The sequence below is a fragment of the Uranotaenia lowii genome, chromosome 2 (assembly GCF_029784155.1).
Source record: "Uranotaenia lowii strain MFRU-FL chromosome 2, ASM2978415v1, whole genome shotgun sequence".
Classification (NCBI taxonomy): domain Eukaryota; kingdom Metazoa; phylum Arthropoda; class Insecta; order Diptera; family Culicidae; genus Uranotaenia; species Uranotaenia lowii.
Window position 1 is genome coordinate 336,979,203 of NC_073692.1, and position 15,015 is coordinate 336,994,217.

Below are 15,015 nucleotides of genomic sequence, written 5' to 3' on the forward strand. Positions count from 1 at the left end.
ATCTACACAATCATTAAAAACTTATGGTTTCAGCAAAACATCGAAGGTGTATCCGCGTATCTTTCACTGTAGAACGTACAGAAGAATGCTGACAAGTATCGCTTTATACTTTGATTACACTGAGTAACAAAAAAAGATTTTTTGAAAATAGTCCAGGGTTTTCCAACTGAATTAGACTAATATTGACGCCCTGAGTCCGAAAATGACCATGGTTTTGTTCAATCAGGTCAGGATATTAGAATACATAAATTTTTAAAAGTCAATTTTTTGCCAAAAAACAAATTTCTGCGATTCCTCAGCTGAGAAACCCCTGACGATTTTCTCGGTTTTTCTTAAGAAATAAAAGTCAACATATGCAAATTCTATCAGTTTTTATTTAATCTAAGAAATTTGATAAGCATATTAGCATAATATTAGTATAAGAATGAGCGTAACGAGACACAAAAGTTTAGAGTTTACGGCATAAATCGCCGTTTCTTCGATTCCCGTTTGTAAGCAGCTGCTGGGTTGTCTCTCTTCAGCGACCAGCAGTAGTCCGCCATCATGACTGCGTCCCACCTCCCCTGGTACCTCTCCTCCATTTGGCGCATGTCTTGATGGAACCTTTCTCCCTGCTCGTCGCTCATCGCCCCTAGGTTTTCAGGAAACTTCTCCATATGTGAGAACAAGAAGTGCATCTTTATACTCATCAAACACCCCAGTTTTTGGAAGGCCTCTATCATGCTGCTGACGAGTGTGGCGTGGTTTGCTGCCTTCGTGTTCCCCAGGAAGTTGATCACCACCTGCACAAACGATTTCCACGCAGCGCGCTCTAGTGTGTTCATGGAGTTTTCAGACTCTGCGTCCTTCATCAGCTGCCGTATCTGTGGGCCATCGAAAATGCCTGCCTTCAGCTTCTCAATGGTCAGTCGAGGAAAGGCTTTGCACAGGTAGTTGAAGCATTTCCCATCCTTGTCCAGGGCGCGCGTGAACTGTTTCATTAACCCTAGCTTCATGTGTAGTGGTGGGATCAATATCTTCTCCCGGTCAACAAGAGGTTCGTTTATGATGTTTCTCGCCCCAGGTACTAACTGCTCTCGTGCCGGCCACTCTTTCTTAACATAGTGGTGGGCTCTGTCTCAACTGTCCCACATACATATAAAGCATGGGTACTTCGTGACCCGGACTGTTGACCAAGTAGAAAGTTCACCATCTTGAAGTCGACACAGATGATCCATTGGTGCTGCTCATATTGGATTTTGTCGAGCACGTACTTCACTGCTTCATATTTCTCTACAAGATTTGTAGAGTGCGCAAGAGGGATTGAGGCGAACTGGTTCCCGTTGTGGAGGAGCACACACTTCAAAGAGCGCTTACAGCTGTCAATAAACAGTCGCCATTCTCTCGGATCGTAGTGAGGAGCCCCGAGTTTAACAAGAAGACCGGCGAAATCTCGGCAGTACACTAGGTCTTCCTCCTGGCAGAAGTAGCCCATGTAGTTCTCATGCCTTCTACGAAAGTAAGTGATACGCGCGTCCTCGCCAAGTAGATTTTTCTCTTTGAGTCTGGAGGCCAACAGCTCGGAGGAAGTCTTTGACAAGCTGAGATCCCGAACAAGATCATTAAGCTCACATTGTGAAAAGGGCTGCGGACCATCTCGTGCTTCATACTCTTCTGCATATCCTCCCTTGTCTGTACTGGCAGTGGTAGCCTCGTCGTCGCTGTGAGGAAGCTCTGTGAACGATGGTACTGGACGGCGGGCAGATGGAAGGTCGGGGTACTGGAGGCTGTGCCGATTCTTCCGGTTGATACCAGTAGTATTGATTGCGCAGAAGTAACAATCCGATGCATGGTCAGACGGCTCCCTCCGAACCATCGGTATCCCGAACTTCAGTGAAGTTTTCGTGCCCGTCGTCCACCGCCGGAGGTATTCCACGCACGTCTTGCACATCTTGTGCGGTGCCCAGGACTTATCTTGGTCACCCAGCTTGACTGTAAAGTAAGCCTGGTATGCGCTCTTCACAAAGCCTGTGATGTTCTTCCTGTCCGCTGCCAGCGTGTATTCTCCGCAGATGTAGCAGAAAACGTCAGGCTTATTCATGCATGAATGTCGAGCAGAAGCCATATTAATAACCTGAAATAGTAATAGAAATATGTAGCCTACTTTCAGATAATAAATTTTGTTAATTTTGGTAATAAGTTAATTTTATAATTACATAGATTGAACTCAAAACCCCTATTACTAACATATTGAAGCGTATATAGCCATATGGCTGTATCTCAAAAAGTTGACCTGATACAGCAAAATCAATGTGATATTCTAACTCAGGACACAAAATCAGCTGAGAAACCCCAGACTAATTTTTGGCTGTCACCAGTGTTATAGTTTATTCCAGATTTTTTTCGGATATATTCAGGCTTGCTCATAAATCCAGTAAAGATTCCAGATAAGTTAAATCTGACCGGGATGTCCAGATATTGTTTAAAATTTCCCATATATTGTAAGATTATTTGCTAAGTCAAATAAAAAAATCAAATTTCTCTTCGAAAACTTCTAGATTTTGTGTTCAATAACGATATTTCCAAAATTTCAAAATAAACATAAATTTTGACCTTTTTTATATTCGTTTTTTTTTTCAAAAAATCGTCTTGAATACCTGACCGTGTGGATACGTGTGGTTGAAACTAGGGTATGCTGAAGGTTAAAAATCATCGTCCTTTTCAACAACTATTTTAAGGATATCTTGCTCAAAATCGACCTTCATCTAACTCAATATCAAAGAAGCAAATTTAAATAGCTTGGCACGTGTTTCGACATGTTTTGTCCCAGATTTCACAGGAACGCAATATTTTTGGAGATAAACGCCCCAGAAGCGACTAGTCATCTGATGTCTTTTCAATTATTGGTGACATTTTAAAAATCAGAAAGATCCCTACTTAAAATTATCTTTTAATACATCATCCGATAATATCATCTGGTTGAATAATAACTGACTAAAAACCTGAGGGGCATTAATATGGAAAAAATAGAAAGCATTAAAATAACTGCGAATTTTTTTTTTCCTTAAAAACTCAATAGAATATTTGACCGAATATTCGGCCGAATATTCGTTTGGCCGAATAGTTGAAAAAGTGAATATTCGGTATTCGGCCGTTCGCCGAATATCACTATTCGGTACATCTCTACTTTAAATGCAATCTGTCAAGAAGGTTTGATGAAAAAAAAAAACTATTTTCTTGAGTAATTTCTGGATTTTTACAAATTTGCCCGGATTTATGGTCATCATTTGAAATCAAATGCCTGGATTTTGCCAGGTTTTTATACAAAATTGCCCGGATATATGCTGAAAAAATTCTGGCAACCTTAGTATAGAAGGCAGCGCGTAAGATTGAACATTTCATTCGCGATTTCGAAGCTAATTTTTGACAGATCGTGTGCGTGCAAAAAATGTAAACATTTTCTCTGATTTGGTTAGGATTTTCAAAAAAAATGATGGATATAAATTAAAAGAAGAAAGTTCAGAGATTATTGTAAGTTTTAGGAAAAATAGTGATCGCAAATCGACAACAAAAAAGGTCAAATTTTTACTACTTCAAAAACCCTTCTGAGATTTCCACATATTTTTGAATGAAAACTTATTTATTTGAGTCTTTGACTACTGCCATACAGACTTAATATTAAAAGCTAACTTATAAATAAGATTACAATACTATTAAAAATTAGTTAAAAATTAATTTACATCACGGATTGCACTTTTTAACAAAGATTTAGATAAATGAAAGTCAAATAAGTGCGAGACAACATTAAAAGCTTGACAACATCGGTGTAAGGGGTGATTTTGTCCAAATACTGTTCTGCTTATTGGCAACCAAAAAATCAACTGATTGCGAAGTTGTCGGGCTGGAGCGTAGAGGTTTAAACTCTGGAGCAGTTGGGGACAGTCAATAGCGTTGGTCAAAATATCGTAGATGAAGATTCGTTGCAGATAGTTTCTTCTTTGACTCATTGATAGTAGGCCACACCTCTCAGAGTAAGGAGGTAGCCGTACGGGATCTTGCCAGGGCAGACGGCGTAACGCGTACCGCAGAATTTTTTTCTGGATTCTTTCAATCCTGTCGCTGTGGACGGAGTGGTAGGGTGCCCAAACTGGAACCGCATATTCTAAGACGCTGCGTACTAGCGAGCAGAATAAAGTTTTCAATGCGTACGGGTCTTCAAAACTTGACGTATTCCGACGAAGAAAACCGAGCAAAGCAAAGCCTTTGGCTGTAGTCGTCGCGACATTCTGGGAAAAAGTGAGCTTTTGATCAAAAGTAACCCCAAGATCTTTTATGGAGGTTACCCTTTCGAGTGAGCTTCCACTTAAAGCGTAGTCGTAAACGATTGAGGATCTACTTCTAAAGAAGCTTATGCACTTACACTTACCGCCATTGACTTCCATGTATATTGCACCACGCCAGTAATCTGTCGATATCATCTTGAAGCGCAGCGCAATCCACTATTGAATCTATGATTCGATAGATTTTTAAGTCATCAGCAAACAGTAGTTTCGGTGATTGAAGGCATGATGCTAAATCGTTTATAAACAGCACGAAAATAAGCGGTCCTAAGTGGCTGCCCTGCGGTACACCAGACGGCATGTTGAACACAGTAGAGTGAGTACCACGAATGTTGATAAAACCTCGACGGTTAAGCAGGTACGACGACAACCATTTTGTTACCCATACAGGAAAGCCGTAGCGAGTAAGTTTTTCTATGACGATTCTGTGTGGAACTTTATCGAAGGCCTTGGCGAAGTCAATGTATATTGAGTCCACTTGCAGTTTCTTATATGTTGCGGTATGCAGTTCGCTGGCATAGCACATTAAATTTGTCAACGTTGACCTTTTCTTGACAAAGCCGTGCTGGACCTCCGTGAGTAACGGGACAGCTGCAGTATACAACCTTTCGTACATCAGCACTTCAAAAACTTTAGAGAAGCAGCAAAGAATTGATATTGGTCGGTAATTTTCTACACGATGAGCGTTTCCAGACTTATGAATTGGAGAAATAGATGCCATTTTCCAAAGAGCAGGAAAGACACCTTCCGATATCGATAGATTGAAAATCATGCTAAGTGGCGTGGCAAGTGATACAGCAATTCTGGAGACCAACGACGTTGGGATCCCATCAGGCCCCGAACCTTTCGAAGAATCCATAGATACCAATACTTTTAGAACCTCCTGGTCTGAAAATACGGGCTGTGGGAATCTAATGTCACGGTTTTGCAGTGTTCCAAAGTAATCATTAGTGCAGTCTGGAGTGTGAGAGCTATACACGCTACTGAAAAGTTCGGCAAACAAACCAGCAGAATCCTTAACGCATTCCGATGTCCGTTCTTGAAACGTTACTGAAGAAGGAATAGAATTACCGAGTCGACGACTATTGATATATTTCCAGAAAGAGGAAGGATCCTGTTTAACGTTACGTTCGATGTTCAAAATATACTGATCAAAGGCAGCGTTACGAATTGCCGAATATTCAGTCTCTAATCTAGAGAGGAATGATTTGTTTTCATCAGTCTTGTCTCGAAAGTATCGTTTGCGGGCTTTACGAACAACGTTACGACTTCTCCGAAGTTCAGAGTTCCACCAAGGTTGATTATAAGTCTTTTGTCGGCGCAACCGTCTAGGAGGTGTGTGCGCTCGTAAAATCTCCCACATATGATAGTAGAAGGTAGATACCGCGTCATCTACACTCAGATCTTCAAGCTCTGCTTGCCAGTTCATGTTCATCAACAGTTCAATAACGTGATCTGTATCGCAATGCGTAAAATCCAAACTTTGCTGGTGGGTACTTGCGGTGTCCATAAACTCATCAGATAAATAATGCACTATCATCACACACGGTTGGTGATGTCGGTCAGTGCACAAAATTGCACATGGTGGGTGTACAACTTCGGCAAGATCAGGTCTATTAATAAACATAAGGTCGAGAATTCTTCCATTTGCGTTGACGAGCGAGCACATTTGAGACAACCCAGAAGCTATGGTTGATTCTATCACAGCTAGCTCCTGCTCAGTGGAGGCGTTCACCGGCAGAAATACATTCGAATCTTCATCAAAGCTCCTGTTTAGATTGGGTAGATTATAATCCCCAGCTACGATGATAATGTCCTGGCTAGTAGCAATGTTCATTATGTGATCAAGAGCAGACATGTGCGACGCATATAAAGAAGTTTCGCTATTTGGCCTGAAGTATACACAGCACAGGTAGATGTATTGACACTGATTCCTGATTCGCACAACGACTTGTTCAAGATGATCACATCCGGGAATTGCGACAGAAACCGCGTCAATGTTGTTATTTACTGCAATCAGTACTCCTCCTCCACGTCTCAGATTACTAGTGCTGCAATTTCTATCGGTACGGTAAATATTAAAATTCGAAGCTAGTTCACTATTGCCTATGTCACTCTTAAGCCAAGTTTCAGTAATCATGATGATGTCATAGTCGCATGAAGACAGTGCTAGAGAAAACTCATTTGTCTTGGTGCGCAAACCGCCTGCATTCTGGTAGTACAACGTGAGTTTAGCGTTCGGTTTCTTTGTGGGGAGTTGTGTAAGAGCAGATGCATCGAAAGAAGCTGGTACTAGCGGGGGTTGAGTATCAGTTACGGAAGTTTCATAGCGCAATTGAAAATTAACGTAGGTAGGTCCAATTAGATTGGAGTCGCAAACGGTGTTAAGTGTTTCGGTTTGAAATCCATTCGGGGCTGCTTCGGGTTCGGGAAAAAACGATCGGAGGTACTATCAACGAACTCGCGGAAACGGATACCTGCAGGCCATGTTTCTGACGACAGAGCTTTTTCTTTCAAATCCAGTGAAATGCCAACTTTGAAAGAAACGAAAGACAAAGTGCTGACCTCTTTGCCCTTGGGAACCAACTTTTTCAGCTGAACTTCCTCAGTACCAAGTTGCGAACGCACAAATTGCAAAACGATTTCCTCAGATGCATTCGGAACAATGCCCGATAAATAGAGCCAAATGCAGATTTTCAATTGCAGTTTGTTAAGATAAGTTAATTAACATTCCTTCAAAATTTGGGAAAGACCCAACAATTGGTAAGCTAGAATTTTTTATTCCAAAAAACATAAATTTTTGCTATTACCTGTTAGGTTTCCTTTTGCAGCTGCATACAGGTATCAGGTATCAGAATGGGGGTAGGCTTAATAGCGGCACGTTATCCAAACATACGGGAAAATTGTGCCTAGCCTTTTTTTTATCCAAGATTTCATCATTTACCTGAGAAACCTGAAAAACCTATAAAAGGAAGAAATAAATTCAATCTATTTAAGATGGCATAAAGCCTTTCCACTAGGGATTATTAGCATTAAAGCTCTTTTCTACATTCGGTAAGGAATGATAGAATGTTTTTTAAGTTTAATTTCTTAAACTCAGATTCGCTTAAAGCGTAAGATCCCAGAGTACGAAAACGTAGTCTGGCAAATGAGGGACAGTTACATATAAGATGGAAGGGATCTTCCACATCTGATTCACAACTACCACATACTGGAGATTCAGCACGCTGAATGTTGTGCATGTGATAGTTGAGTTTACAATGACCGGAGAGTGCTCTGATCAAGATGCTGCAATGAGATTTATTTAAAGTTAATAAGTAACTCGATATGATTGGAGATGGTTTTTCTAAAAATAATTTAGTTTGACGACAAGTGTCCAACTCTTCCCAGTATCGTTCATGCTGGTTAGAGTACCAAGTTTGAATTTGGTTTCTGAACCAACATGGTGATATTGGGACAGCCGGCTCTGGTCCGTAAAATTCCTTTTCCGACCCAGCTCTAGCGAGTTCGTCGGCGCATTCGTTTCCAAAAATTCCCTTATGTCCGGGTACCCATAGAAGGTTTAATCCATTGCCTTCAGCAAGCTCTTCGATTGCTTTCCGGCATGCGATTACCAGTTTTGATCTAGAACTGGAAGCACTGAGTGATTTGATAGCTGCTTGGCTATCTGAACAGAAATAAATTGTTCTGAACATAATCTTCTTTTGAAGTGCAATTTGCACTCCATACATAATAGCATATAGCTCAGCCTGAAAGACTGTACAATATTTTCCTAGAGGTTGAGCATGTTCTATGTTCAACTCGTGACAGTAAATTCCTGCACCTGCACGGCCGTTTGATAATGAACCGTCAGTATAGAATACAATATGAGAGGACATTTGGTCCTCTACGAAACCTGATAACCATTCTTGAGGAGAAGGAAATTTGACTTTGAACCCCATGTAGGGAAAACTACTCGAGAGTGTTAAATCGTTTGGCGCTAGATTAAACTTGTTTAATCTAACTAATTCAGGCCACACATTTGTATGACTCGATGATCTTTCGATATTTCCTGACAGCCAGAGACCAACAACCTGTAGACGAAAAGCACATGAGAAGGCTTCCTGTTTTAGGAACAAGTGTAGAGGTTTGATAGAAAACAGAGCCTCTAGTGCTGCAGTAGGAGTTGTAGTGAACGATCCGGACATCCCTAAGAGACACATTCTTTGAAGGTGATTTAGTTTAGTCCGAACTGTTGCAACTTCTCCTTTCTGCCACCACACTAGACACCCATAGGCCAGAATTGGTCTTACTATTGTGAAGTAAATCCAGTGAATATGTTTGGGTTTGAGTCCCCAGTTTTTTCCGATTGCACGTCGGCATTGTCCGAAGGCCATGCATGCTTTTTTGATTCTGAATTCGATGTGATCAGACCAGTTTAATTTGGAGTCAAGAATGACACCCAAATATTTAACTTGATCAGACACGGTGATTTCGGAACCATAAAACAGCAGAGGGCGCACCCCGCAGGTGATACGTTTTTTAGTAAATAATACAGTATTAGTTTTTAGAGGATTAACTGACAGTTCTACATGAGAACACCATCGTCCAACATAGCGCAGAGCTTGTTGCATTATATCAAATAATGTGCTTATGCACAAACCTCTTACCAGCAGAAGATAATCATCTGCGAATCCATAGGTTGGTATTCCACGGTCATTGAGTTTTCTCAACAAGCCGTCTGCAACTAGGTTCCACAAAAGAGGTGATAGTACACCTCCCTGTGGGCAACCACGTGTGCTAACTTTTGTAATTGAAGCCTGTCTTAAAGACGAATGAAGATTCCTGTTACTTAGCATTGCGCTAATCCAGTTAGTTATAACACTAGGCACTCCATGAAGTAGTGCCGCATCCATTATTGATGTAAACGAGACATTATCAAATGCTCCTTCTATGTCTAGAAATGCTCCTAGACATGATTCTTTCTGTGAAAAACTATTTTCAATATTATGTACTACGTTGTGCAGAAGAGTTAATGTTGATTTTCCTGTTTGGTATGCATGTTGTGTCGCATTAAGCGGATGTTGGACAAGGCATTCTTGCCTGATATGATGATCAATTAAACGTTCAAGTGCTTTTAATAGAAATGAACTTAGACTAATAGGACGAAAGCTTTTGGCTTCGTCGTATGATGATCGTCCCCCTTTAGGGATGAATTTCACGGCTATCTGCCGCCAAAGTTTAGGAATATATCCATGAGCAAAACTGCTTATCATTATTTTTCTTAATATGTGTTTGAAATGATCGAAACCTTTTTGAAGCAAAACTGGAAATAAACCGTCACTTCCAGGAGATTTGTATTGAGCAAAACCAGGGTTGGTAAATTTCGCCCGTCACGCTTGACCCGACTAGTTTTTTTTTCATCAAACGACCGGCACCTCACTCAATTGACGGAGCCTCACTACTCGCATGACGGATAAAGCACGACAACAATCAACATTTCTCCGTCATGCGACTGGCGAAGCTCCTACACATCCTCGATCGGCTGCTGCCGGCAGGTACAACTAATTGAACGACTTGCTGGCAGAGAGCAACAATAGCAATAAAAAACTGAAAACGGGCTTGCTGGCAGGAGCAACAATAATAATAAATGCGTTTCTTTTCCGTCTTCGGTCGTCTTCGGCTTGCTGGCAGGAGTAACAATAATAATAAATGCGTTTCTTTTTCGTCATCGGTCGTTGAAATGCGATTGCTTGACTAGGTCATTATTTTAGCTTCAAATGACTGGGGAATGAATGACTGGCAAACGAATTGACTGGTCGTTAAGGAACAGTCAAATGAGTTTGAAGGACCATTTTACCGTTGACCGTTGAATTTTGCCAACCCTGCAGCAAAACCATCGATTGCCCATTTAATCGATTCTGTAGTAACTATTTTCCGAGCAAAATGAAAGGAATCTAGACTTCCAGAAAAGAACTCAGGCTCTATCGATGAATCTTGATCAACACATCCTGGAAAGTGAGTATTGAATAGACAACTTAATGTTTCTTCGTCGTTTGATGTATAATCACTAATCACCACTAGGGGTTTTAAGGTATGAAACCTGATAATCTTTTGATTTGGCTAAGACTTTATTTAACCTACTTGCTTCGTGCAAGCTTGAAATGTTTGTGCAGTAGCTTTGCCAACTTGAGCGTTCGGCAGCTCTGGTTGCTTTCCGGTAAGCTCTGCGAGCCAACTTGAAAGCATCAAAACCTTCCGTACGCCTTCGGTTCCAAGAGCGTCTGCAGTTTTTTCGTAATTTACTGAGATTTGAGTTCCACCATGGTGTACTGTTTTTGTTGAATTTCAACGTTCGTAAGGGAACTGGAATGGAACTGTCAGATAGAATGGACTCTTCTATCAGGCTAATTTATTCTAATTTAATTGAAAACAAACTCCTATTTATCAAAGAAGTGTTTTTTTTCATAATCATTTGGATTTATGAAAACTTAACTCGAAGCAAGGTAAAGTCGTCTATAATTTATCGTGCACCCGGAATGTTGCTCACGCAACATCGTACTGCCCCAGATGGCAGTAGCGCAGCTTCGAAACAGCGGATTGGTTTTATTTTTCCATACTAATTTGGGGCTCTCTCATATACATGCCTTCATTAGACTGTATCGATTTGGAATTACACCTAGGTTTTTTTTACGCGGTTTTTTTTACACGGTTTTTTTTTACACGGTTTTTTTTACACGGCTTTTTTTACACGGTTTTCGGGAATTAACACGGTTTTTTTTTACACGGTTTTCGCGAATTAACACGGTTTTTGAGAGAAAATATTCTAAGTCCTTTTCAAAGGAAAACACTTAGAATCTTTTTGAAGTTGGGAAAATCTTAGCTCTGAGACTAAGAACGTGAAACATGAGACCCCTGAGACCTGAGACATGAGACTTGAGACCTGAGACCTGAGACCTGAGACCTGAGACTTGAGACCTGAGACCTGAGACCTGAGACCTGAGACATTAGACCTGAGACTTGAGACCTGAAATATGAGACCTGAGATCTCAGACACGAGACATAAGACATTAGACCTGAGACATGAGACCTGAGACCTGAGGCTTGAGACATCAGACCTGAGACATGAGACCTGAAATATGAGACCTGAGACCTCAGACACGAGACACGAGACACGAGACATGAGACTTTAGACCTGAGATATGAGACTTTAGACCTGAGACATGAGACATGAGACCTGAGACCTGAGACTTGAGACCTGAGACCTGAGACCTGAGACCTGAGACATGAGACATGAGAAATGAGACATTAGACCTGAGACATTAGACATGAGACATGAAACCTGAGACCTGAGACCTGAGACATGAGACATTAGACCTGAGACATAAGACATGAGACATGAAACCTGAGACCTGAGACCTGAGACATGAGACCTGAGACCTGAGACATGAGACCTGAGACATGAGACCTGAGACATGAGACATTAGACATTAGACTTGAGACATGAGACATTAGTCCTGAGACATTAGACATGAGACATTAGACCTGAGACCTGAGACATGAGACATGAGACATGAGACATGAGACATGAGACATGAGACATGAGACATGAGACATGAGACATGAGACATGAGACATGAGACATGAGACATGAGACATGAGACATGAGACATGAGACATGAGACATGAGACATGAGACATGAGACATGAGACATGAGACCTTAGACATTAGACATGAGACCTGAGACCTGAGACCTGAGACCTGAGACCTGAGACCTGAGACCTGAGACCTGAGACATGAGACAAGAGACATAAGACATGAGACATGAAACCTGAGACCTGAGACCTGAGACATGAGACCTGAGACATGAGACCTGAGACATGAGACATTAGACATTAGACTTGAGACATGAGACATTAGACCTGAGACATTAGACATGAGACATGAGACATGAGACATTAGACATTAGACTTGAGACATGAGACATTAGACCTGATACATGAGACATGAGGCATGAGGCATTAGACATGAGACATGGGACATGAAACCAGAGACATGAGACATGAGACCTGAGACATTAGACATGAGACATGAGACCTGAGACCAGGAGAGTCTCAGGTCTTATGTCTAATGTCTAATGTCTCAGGTCTCATGTCTCATGTCTCAGGTCTCAGGTCTCAGGTCTCAGGTCTAATGTCTCATGTCTCAGGTCTAATGTCTCATGTCTCATGTCTCATGTCTCATGTCTCATGTCTCATGTCTCATGTCTCATGTCTCATGTCTCATGTCTCATGTCTCATGTCTCATGTCTCAGGTCTCATGTCTCAGGTCTCATGTCTTATGTCTCATGTCTAATGTCTAATGTCTCATGTCTCAGGTCTCAGGTCTTATGTCTCAGGTCTCATGTCTCAGGTCTCAGGTCTCAGGTCTCATGTCTCATGTCTCATATCTAATATCTCATGTCTCATGTCTCATATCCCATGTCTCATGTCTCATGTCTCATGTCTCATGTCTCATGTCTCATGTCTAATGTCTCATGTCTCAAGTCTCAAGTCTCATGTCTAATGTTTTAGGTCTAATGTCTCATGTCTCATGTTTCATGTTTAATGTCTAATGTCTAATATCTAATGTCTAATGTCTCAGGTCTCAAGTCTCAAGTCTCACGTCCAATGTCTCATGTCCAATGTCTCATGTCTCATGTCTCATGTCTCATGTCTCATGTCTAATGTCTAATGACTAATGTCTAATGGCTCATGTCTTATGTCTCATGTCTCATGCCTCATGTCTCAGGTCTCATGTCTCAGGTCTCAGGTCTCATGTATCATGTCTAATGTCTAAGGTCTCATGTTTTGTGTCTCAGGTCTCAGGTCTTATGTCTTATGTCTCAGGTCTCATGTCTCAGGTCTCAGGTCTCAGGTCTCAGGTCTCAGGTCTCAGGTCTCAGGTCTCAGGTCTCAAGTCTCAGGTTTTAGGTCTCAGGTCTCAGGTCTCAGGTCTCAATTGTCAGGTCTCAAGTCTAAGGTACCAGTTCGCAAGTCTCAGATCTCAGGTCTCATGTCTTAAGTACAAAGTCTCAAGTTTCTGGTCTCAAATCTCATGTCTCAGGTGTCATGTCTACGGTCAAAGTGTCTAGTTACATGTCTCATTGTTTAAAGTTTCAAAGCTGCATAAATTTTAAGTTCTTTTTTTACACGGTTTTCCGCAATTAGCACGGTTTTTTTTTACACGGTTTTCGGGAATTAGCACGGTTTTTTTTTACACGGTTTTCGGGAATTAACACGGTTTTTTTTTACACGGTTTTTTTTTTACGCGGTACGTATATCAGTGTAAAAAAAGACCTAGGTGTACTTTTAAATTTTCAACGACCTGGGGCCTAAAAACCTAAGCCTGTGGAGCTAAGCTTTCTGATTTGCTAACAGTGTTAATTTAAATATTCTTCTACACACAAAGGTTAAACGCCTTCTTCACTTTTTTGAAAGCCCAAGATCTGTCGATTCACCATAACCGTAGCAGAAATATCTAAGAATGGAAGAAAATTGCAAATAACATGATTCCGCTTAGGTTTACCAATAGAGTTTGTTACGTTTCAATATTCGATATCGGCACTTCGCGAACTTTCTTTTTACCCATCATAACCAAACCAAAAGGAGAAGGTCCTGTTACAATTTAATTTAAGAACAATTACCAAACCATTGCATTTCACCAAAATTTTCTGTTAAAATCTATGTCTCCATCTAGTCAACTCTTTGGCCATCCTGAACAGTGTAAGACTGTTCATCCGGAAGCGTTTTGTAATCAAACTAGTAATAGGTTTCGTTGTCGATTATTTATAACCCACACTGATTTTCCAGACAGCAGTTGATCATATAATTTAAGAGCTCTTGTTTTGATGGAAGGATTCCGCTTCGGCTTCTTCTTATTGTTTCATGTCTTTAAATGCAATCTTACCTAGGCACGATGGACGGTCTGCATAGGGATACCATTTTTTGCCACATCCTGAGCTTAGGCACCCTTCCTACTTGTACACTTGCCAGGAACCACACTTTTAGAGTCAAAATTGACTGACAACGGTAGATACATAAAAAAATAATTCTGCCAACGTTCCCGAAACAGCGGTGAATCCGTGCATTAAAGACTAGTTGGTAACGTAAATGCGTAATATTTTTTTGACATTTTAACAGTAAAATTCCATCAGAATTTCTACAAAAAATTCTGCTGCACAATTTTGCAGAATTGCAGAATTAAAATTACTGAAGAGCACCAAAATCAAACTAAACATTTTCACCGAATTATGCTTTAGTAAGATCAGATCTGTGGATCATAATTTTGAACAGGAAAAGGAAAATATATGATATAAGAATCAAAATTTAAAAGCTTAACTCAGAATCACAATAAACATTACAAGAAGAATTAAAAACATATCTCTTTTATTTGCAGTTTTTACCTCACGGATATAAGTCCCAGCAACATAGCTGTGCAAGTACTGGCATCCGGTAAGGTCCAGGTGTCTTTCCTTGATTTGGCCAATATCTTCATAGTGGATCGCCAGAGCGAGCGAATCGCTGACCAACAGAAGGCGGTTCATACTCGTATCGAGTGTGACAGGTGCATCGCGTTCGTGAAAGAGGAACTTTGTTTCCATCAGGAGAGCGACATCAACTCGTTTGCTACGTGTAATGTAAGAAGAATACTTGAAGGTAAAGCGAGAATCTTTAA

General features: G+C 40.9%; 1 protein-coding gene across 1 annotated transcript in view; it reads left to right on the plus strand.

The window, feature by feature from the left end:
- Window positions 1-15,015, plus strand: part of LOC129749329 (uncharacterized) — a 28,858-nt gene that overhangs the window by 5,430 nt on the left and 8,413 nt on the right. Inside the window, exon 3 of the mRNA XM_055744268.1 lies at window positions 14,737-14,977. Within this exon, the coding sequence (XP_055600243.1) occupies window positions 14,737-14,977 (241 nt within the window). The remainder of the gene's footprint in view (window positions 1-14,736; window positions 14,978-15,015) is intronic.